The sequence below is a fragment of the Motacilla alba genome, chromosome 2 (assembly GCF_015832195.1).
Source record: "Motacilla alba alba isolate MOTALB_02 chromosome 2, Motacilla_alba_V1.0_pri, whole genome shotgun sequence".
Classification (NCBI taxonomy): Eukaryota; Metazoa; Chordata; class Aves; order Passeriformes; family Motacillidae; genus Motacilla; species Motacilla alba.
The window spans coordinates 121,770,763-121,779,693 of record NC_052017.1 but is presented as its reverse complement, the minus strand read 5'-3'; the positions used below and the strand labels follow the sequence as shown (position 1 = coordinate 121,779,693).

Below are 8,931 nucleotides of genomic sequence, written 5' to 3'. Positions count from 1 at the left end.
TCAGGTTTAAACTCTACTTTAACAAAGGACTGCTACATCTGGTCCTACTTCTTGTAGTAGAGGGAATAAATTTTGTTTTGGAATGTTAATCTTTAAACCAAAGGGGATTAGTATTCAGCTACCATTAGAATGTTCTTGTGAGTAGTCATATGTGCATCAGTGAAAAGGATAAATGCTTAGAATTTAAGGAAGCTAAAGGACCAGAATTTCTGTTCAGTCTTGGATAGGAGTTACAGCCTTTTATTACCAGTTTTTTTTGTGCTCTGTTGACCTTGTGTGCTACATTTTCATTATCAAAAATCAAAAAATGAAGGCATAAATAAAACAGACTAATTACATTAATAAACATACTAGAAAACTTATCATAATTTGAATGAGAATTACCAGTTGCCACAAGGTGTGACTGGGGAGGCATTCAGATGAAAGGAGTCAGAGAATGCTGGTTTTTACTTCTGCAAAGAACCATTCTATCTACTCTGTATGTTTTAAGGGAGGTCTTATATAAATAACTTAATAGGAGGTTTAAAAGTGGGAGCTTCTGTGAAGGAAATGAGAGGAATAATATTTGATTTCTGCCTTACCTGGAAATACTTATTTTTTTTGTGTGAGATATGATGGACAAGGATGATCTCAGCATTAGTAAAGAGACAATGGGAAGAAAGATGAAAGATATGTATTTGCTAAATACAACCTATTATAATGTCCTTATTTGAGAATACTAATGCAGTTGTTATCTGGGATGTGTCATTCTTATGAAAACCAAGTTGACAAATAAATTATATTTTTGAACAGGAGGTTCTGAGATTTGCCTTTTTCATAGGAGAGTTTTTCTGGAAGAGTGGTTATTTATTACTCAGTGGGTGACTTCATACTTTGTCATTTATGAGACTAAAATGCAAAGTGAGAAACTAGTTTAGACTTCTCTTAAAAAATTTCTTCAGTTTTAGGTTTAAGCAAATTATCTTTTCACATTTCTTCTTTTGAGCAGATTAGTCATAGCTGTTACGCTTCACTGTGTGTTTGCTAGGAAGCTGCGTTGGCTTGTACTGAGAAGAGAATATTGTGGCATGACTGGGCTCAGGATAGGGTGGTGCTTATTGCCACAACAGATAATAAACTGATGGTCATTTGCTTTTAAAACAGTATGGTAGCTTGAGCTGCTGCAAGTCACAGTGTGTACAACCAAGAAGCAGTTTCAAAGTGGTGCTTCAACCCCTTACCTATTCCCTGGAGGAACTCTTGGTAGAATTGGGTTGAATAGATTACAGCTGCCTGCCTTCAACCTCCCAAGAGCATTTTACATGCTGACAACATTAAAACATCCACTGTCTTAAGTTTCTGCCATTCCAGGGCAATCCGCTTCCAAAGTGAGGAACTGGCAAAGTGGCCAAATACCATTCAAGGAAAAGACATTTGTCAGCAGAATCCCTCTCAGGCTGGCACCTGATGAATCACAAACATGCACAGGCATGTTTGTACAGCATCTGCTAAAGCCTACTAGTCATCTTTTCTGTTCTCTAGAGCATACCTGGGGTTTCGAATTCTCAACCTGTCTGTTGATCTGTATACAAAAATGCAGACCTATTTCAGATAAGAAGTGTTGGCAGACTTGTACAGCAGCAGGTGCAGTGTCGGAACCCAGGACTCTCCTCTGGGTGCCCTGGATGGCCAGAGCTGCTGGCAGGGGGCTCTGAGACCCTGGCATGCAGCCAAAGACACTCGTGGGGTTTTGATCTTAGCCCATGGAGCAAGTTACTAACTCTGTATGAAGAATTACAAGCCACACACACACAAGTTTAGATAGCATAGTAGAGATAATCACGAAGTGAAAGGAAGGATTTTTGAGTGCTGTACAGGGGGGTTTTAAGCCTTGTACACAGGGGTCCAGGTTTTATACATGGGGGTAAGGAGTTCTAAGATGGAGGGATTTGGGTGTGCCCTGTCCTCTTTCTTTCTCCTTCCTAGCCTCCATGTCTTTGGTGATGTTGGCACTCACAGATTGGTTTAGAGTAGAAAGTCACTGTTCAATATAGATAGTAGGTATTGGAGAAAAAGCATAAGCATGTAGTACGTAATATATGATATAAAAGATGGCACCAGCCTCCTGGGAGGGCGGTGTGCCTTTGTCTGAGCTGCTGAATGGGCCACAGCAGCTCAGGGAGAAGAATCTTTTAGATAACCAACAATAAACAACCTTGAGAACAGACAACAGAAGACTACTGAGTCTTTCTTTGAAGGCACGGGTTGGAGGAGAGACTTTTCCATCTTTTGGGGTCACCACAATCTGGGACGTGAAACCCCACATCTGGCATCCCTGGGTGGGCAGGAAACCCCACATCTGGCATCCCTGGGTGGGCAGCAGACCCGACAGTGCAGGTAGTTCTATGTATTGCAGGCAGTTTTTAATAAGTACAAAATCCTCATCTACATATCTTTCTGATCTTGGGTCTCCTAAGAGAACAAACTGGTGCAAAGTGTGATAAAGTTGGCCAGTGTGCTACCATTCATCTCATATCTGTCTACTTTGAGGGACATGTTTCAAGGATATTTCAGGGAGAAAAAAGGTTATGAGTCTTATAAATGCTCTCCATTAGGCTATATTGGAAGGGCTGTAAAGGAAAACGAAGCATGTTGGAATAGCTTGGGAGAGGGCAAAAAGCTGACTCCTCCCTCTTCTGCCATTTTCTGTATTCGTTGCAATCTTCTTTCTAACTTCTTGACTGCAGAACTGGCAACTTCCATTAATGTGCCCAAAACATCCCATCATGTTCCCTAGTATTTAGTGACTTGCCAATAGCTGGTGCGCCATCTTGCTTAAAGCCCTTACCTAAATAGTCCTTCAGGACACACTGTACAAGGAAATAACCCTAGATAGCATCTCCGGATTGTGCAATTGGCAGGGATACCTCTGATGCAATAGCTGTGTCAAGAATAATCCTTGGGGATACATTGCCTTAATGGAAAAAATCTTACAGGTTCAGTAGAAGTCTTCAGGTACCCGATTCTCTAACAAGATTGCTTGCCTACTCTCTGTAGTTAGTTCTCCTTTGTGGCCTGAAGACAGGGTGCAGAAAGGATCAGGGTTTTCTGCCTAGAGCTAGGGCACTGCCTGGGGATAGGCCCCTAGGAGAGTGCCTGCCTGTTGCAGCAGGCAAAGACAGTAAATTGCATCTGTGGCACTACTGACTCTTACATGGGAATATGTATTACCTCTGAAGACTTGCAAAGAGTTTTGAAACTTGTCCCGTTTTATTGAGGTCTGCTGCCTGTTATGTGGTTACTCTGAATGAATTCTCTCCTGTTGTACCCAGTTTTAATACATAGTCTTAATTCATGGTTGTGCATGGTGCAGTAAGGGACAACAGGCTTGGTATTCTGGATGGATGATATTCTGGTTTGTCACTGGTGATCTTCATCTTAATTTCAGATGCATTAAACTACAACAGAAACTACGAACATACTATGTGAGAGACAATTACCTGGGTAGAGATGTGTGGCTTATGACAAGGCATAAGAAGCAGTGTGCATAATGCAGACCCAGGGCTAATTAAGCTTTTCTTAAAATGCTTTTGTGTCTGTTTGCACTTAAATAGGTAAGTTTCTCATGACTAGCTACCATAGCCACTAAACAGTGTCTCTGTAATTAATAAAAGCTTCTATGATGTATGTGCAGTATTTATTGATAACTTCTAACCCCAGCCTCTTTTGATGCAGGCTGCTACCAAAGATTGTGGATCCCATGGATTGTTCCACCTAATAGTCACATGGTTCAAAATAATGACCATTGCTTCAGGATACTTTTCGTAAAGGCTCTAACATCTCCATGACTGCTACACTACCAATAATGACAGCCTATCCCTGATTTCTCTGTATTAAAAAGGATAAGAATAGAGAAAAACTGGAGGCAGGTGCTGGACACAAGAATCAGAGCTCTAGAGGAATGTGGCTGCAGGGTAGACAATGTGAGCATTTCAGAGGGCCTGTTGTATGAAAAAACTGTGCACTTACTCCTCTTCATTCCATATACTGAGGACAAAATGGTCCCGTGTGGTGTGTGGTAATTCTTCAAAAGCAATGCCTGAATGGTCAGAGCATGCTGCAGATGCAAGCATGAGATGGGTAGTTAGCCAAGTGGCACGGCTTCTATTATATGTGTTGTGGGAAACAGGGTACCAGTCCAGTGTTTGGCTGGTTGTTTCCAGGTTTAAGCAAACTCTGGCCATTACAGAAGATATAGATGGACCTGCAGCATGCTGTCTCTTGCATCCTTTCACAATCCCTGTGACTGATAGCAGCAACAGCAGTCACCCTGCAACGATTTCCAAGGTGGTAGAGTGGCAAGGCACAAAAAAGTGCAGGTTGCTCATTGCATCATTGCTTAGTGCCACAAAAACCCAACTTCATAAAAATATAAATTGATCCAAGAAAAACTGGTGCATTATCCATACTTGCAGAACCAATATAGATATCAGGACAAGGAGATGAGAAGTATAAGGAAAATGGCACTTGAAAGTTTTTCACACACACAGCAAAACAGCTTTTGCTGCAGAAATGCAAAATGCATTAGTCATTAAGAATAGATACTGCACATTTCCAGTCACCTACAGCTATTCCTGGAAGTACACAACAGGATCAAAAAAGAAGTAACATTCAAGCTGTGAAATACTTCACTGAAATCTTTCAAGATTCTAAAGGAAACTAAAAGATTGTAACAATCAAATTCAACTCTTGCTGAATGTAAGCATAAAACAGTTTGGTAATTCTTAAAATTTGCTCCACTAATTAATTTGCTGGCATAAAACTCTCTTAAGATACCTATGATTGTGAAAGGTTGATTTTCACAGTGAAATGGTTAGTTCTTACACCTAAGCTATTACTTTAACTCATGCTTTAAAGAGGTTGTTGGAGGATATTCAAGGAAAAGCATGTAACTGATTTTCCATTATTACAGAGAGACTCTGCTTGCTTTCTCAGGAACTGCTCATGAGCATGATGTATTAGATCTACTTTTTGAAGTAGAGCATGTATTTTTTGGTAGAAGCATTAATTTTATTTTAAAATACATTAACAAAGGTAACTGTTAATATTGTCCTTGCTTTTTCTTTTGTTCTCTTGTATTGTAAGACCTTATGGAATGGATGAAAATTTTAATTCTATTACAGAAGTAAAAGCCCCTTTTTGGCATTTTGTAAGTAGACAATGATATTCTGTTCGTGACTGCCTTTTCAGTAATGTGGTGGTCTAAATTCTCAATTCTATTATTTTACATCTGCAGCAACTGAAAGTATATTTTTTATAAACAGCAAACTTCACCACATAAAAATTCATTACATAAGGGCATAAACAAGTACTTTTCCTTGCAGTCATTGGCAGTAAGTGATTCATCAGTTTTCCACAGAAAACCAATTTCATTGCAGATGTTCTGCAGACTCCCTGAATTGTAGAATCATATCATCCAATCCCAGCACAAGGAATGTAGGAATTTTTTTCAAGGGTGGAAAAAAGGCTGTGCTTAGTCTTTTTAATAGGATTGAATATCATTTGCTGTCTCATCAGTTTTGTGAAATAACCATAAAGTAATCAGCTTGCCATTCTTTCCTTCCCTGTACAGGCTATCAACTTACTCACAATGCTGATTTCATAGCAAGTGCATAAGTGAATAACTTGCAGGAGAGCAAAATCTTCCTTTGAGGTTAAACAAAATGTAACTGGGTTACATAGTTGTCTCTGCTTCTTTTCTTCATTCTTTCTCTTCTCCTTCATTTCTTCTCTCTTGTTTTTTTTTTTTTTCATTCTTCCATTCTTTCATTCTTGTTTAATACTTCAAAGTATAGAAGTTTCCTGTAGAAATCAGCCACTAATTTTCATTGTCCAACAAACTTGCCTTTTTTCTTCCTTTTTTTAAAAGAAAAAATAGTTTATTTTTCTAAGAACTAGTAATTAACTGGTTAATTCAAGTCTATTTTTTCACAATGAGCCAGAAATAAAGGATAGACCTAAAAACTACTTCTTGCTAGTGTGTGCAATTTTGTTTAATTCTATTCTGTATAACATATATAATCCATCCTACTATATTTCCACTGCATTAACTTATGTAGATACAAAATTCAATTCTGATAGCTGAAGGAGGGAAAGGAGACAAAGGAATATATTAAGATGAAAGTGAAAAGGTATGGAGAAAGTTTGAAGCAGAGAAACCAGAAAAGTAGCTGGCAAGCAGCGGGAACCAGAAAGAGATTTTTTTTTTCCAGGAGGAGAAATTAATTTTATTGATATCTCCAAGATGGAGCTGAATTTAGCCCATAGAGAAGAAGCTGATAGTAGCAAAATGCACTGATTAAGTAAGCAGGTAAATGTTCTATACAGCTTTAAGTCTTTCTGTAAGTCTTCTATTTCCCATTTTGTTTTCCCCATTGCTACTATTCTTAACATAACATAGAGAGAACATTCCTCTAAACCTGTGAATCAATGAACTAAAACCAGCGAGATCCAATCTAGAATCATAGAATCAAAGAATTTGTTTAATTTGTAAAAGACCTGTAAGATCATCAAGTGCAACCGTTGCCCTACCACTGTCAAATCCACCACCAAACCATGTCCCCAAGTACCACATGTACGGGTATTTTATATACCTCTAGGATGATGACTCAACCACTTCCATGGGTAGACTGTTCCAGTGCTTGACAACCTTTTCCATAAAGAAGTTTTTCGTAATATGCAATCTAAGCCTCTCCTGGTGCAACGTGAGGCCAGTTCCTATATCCTATCAGTTGTTGTTCAGGCAAAGAGACTACCCCTCCATCCCACCTTGCCACAGCTTTCTTTCAGGGAGTTGTAGAGATCAAAAAGGTGCTCTTTTTTTCCTATCCCTCAGGCTATACAACCCCAGCTTCCTCAGCTGCTCCTCATAAGACTTGGGCTCCAGTCCCCTCACCAGGCCTGTTGCCTTTCTCTGGACACACTCCAGGGCTTCAGTGTCTTTTTTTGTAGTGAAGGGCCCAAAACTGAGCAGAGAACTTGAGGTGTGGCTTCACCAGTTCCAAATACAGAGGAACGATCGCTGCCCTTGTCCTCCTGGCCGCACTCTTGCTGCTATAAGCCAGGATGGCATTAGCCTTCTTGGTCAGCCAGGCACACCGCTGGCTCATGTTTAGCCAGCTGTCACTTGCCACCAGAGGGAAGATATTGGTGTCTTCCCCTAACTCTCCCATCAGTGTCATCTTCTCCAGGCTGAACAGACCAAGTTACCTCAGCTGCTCCTCAAGGCCCTTCACCATCTTTTTTGCCCTCCTTTGGACACTCTCTAACAGCTGCATGTCTTTCTCATATTGTAGCACCCAAAACTACACACAGGACTCAAGGTGAGGCTGCATCAGCAGGTGGGACAAGGTCAAACAGGACCTGCCTTTTACACATGCAGGCTGGGATGCTCTGATTGTCCTGCACATGCCATGGGATGGCACTCAAGATGATTAGCTCCATGATCTTCCCTGGCATTGAGGTCAGGCTGACCTGTAATTCCCCAGGTCCTTTTTCTGTCCCTTCTTGGAGTTGTGTCACATTTGCCAACCTCCACTGAACAGACACCTCCCTGTTTATCCAGAACTGCTGGTAAATGATTGAAGGTGTTTCAATGTGTACTTCCTCAGTGCCTTAGCTTGTATCTGTAGCCAAAAAAATAGTATGTAATTTGATGTTGAAAATGAATGGTGAAAGTCCTAAAGAAAATTTGAACAAAGTTTGAGAAAACAGGAAAATACAGATCCAATTAACTTTTGTTGACCAGATCAGATATAGGAGTTCAACGTTTAACAGCTACACTATACTACACCAGAAAACTAAACTTTGTCTGGGTTTTTTGGTACTCTGGCCAGTATACATGGCACAGTTCCCATCTATGTTAGTAAATTCACTACCCATCATAGGAAGATGGCTTTGAGTGCTTGAGCCCAACTGAGTGTATTTATAAACAACCACAGAGAGTATAAACAGCCAAAGAGAGTTAATTTCTAAAGTAATTTCAAATGCATTTCACATGGTAAGTATTCTCCATGTATTGCAAGTATTCTCAGATTGTTCAGTGTCACTGAGCTCAATAGTAGATAAAAACAGACAGGATGCATGCTGCCTTCTTCCACTAACCCACATTAAAAAAAGACATCATAGAATTAGGGAGTCATAAAAGCAGCATCAGTTTCAACTTTGACATCACTGGTGCTGCAGAAGGATCTGTGGGTGCCCCAGCATGCTCTCTATTTCTTTATTGCTTCTCCAGTTCATTTCTTTCCCAGGCAGAATCCATGCATGGTTTCCCTCCTGTGACTGTTAGAATAAGCAAAGGAGCTCAAACTTCTGGGTGCCCATGTTTTCAGGCTGGAATCCATGATTTCTTAAAAGCAGTGCCACAGGAATAGTCTCTTCATTCACATTCAGGTTCTTTCTCTGCAAAGACAATGGGACAAAGACTAGACTGTGTTTAAGCATGACTTAAGAGCCTGTCTCCTAGGCTCTTTCTTTCTAAATTTATATCCAGCTACAAACCACACAAGACCAGGATGTTGGCTGTCTCAACAAAGAAAAAATGAATTTGTCATACCTCCTAGAGGATAGTGCACTCAGGCTATCTGTGTTTGCCCTATGCATATTATAGAAACAAAAGCTTGAGCCCATACTAAAGCCCTGAGCATATGCAGGCTCTCACTCCTTCAAAAATCTACAGATTTTTTCCTGCATGTCTGTATTAAATAGTGTTGTAAAGAATATGGATGACTAGCAAATTTAAATTCAAGAACAGGATCAGATGCTTAATTTCACAGCATCGGTTTACATAGAAAGGATGAACACTGATGTTGTCATTAGTCGTGCTTTCTCCTTGTGTATCCAATAAAGATGGAGCTATGGAGTAAGTACAAACAGTACGAACAGATCTGT

General features: G+C 40.0%; 1 protein-coding gene across 1 annotated transcript in view; it reads right to left on the bottom strand.

The window, feature by feature from the left end:
* Nucleotides 1-2,235: 2,235 nt before the first annotated feature.
* Nucleotides 2,236-8,931, bottom strand: part of ZFHX4 (zinc finger homeobox 4) — a 197,192-nt gene continuing 190,496 nt past the window's right edge. Inside the window, exon 10 of the mRNA XM_038130229.1 lies at nucleotides 2,236-8,442. Coding sequence (XP_037986157.1) covers nucleotides 8,420-8,442 — 23 coding nt within the window. The 3' untranslated portion in view covers nucleotides 2,236-8,419. The remainder of the gene's footprint in view (nucleotides 8,443-8,931) is intronic.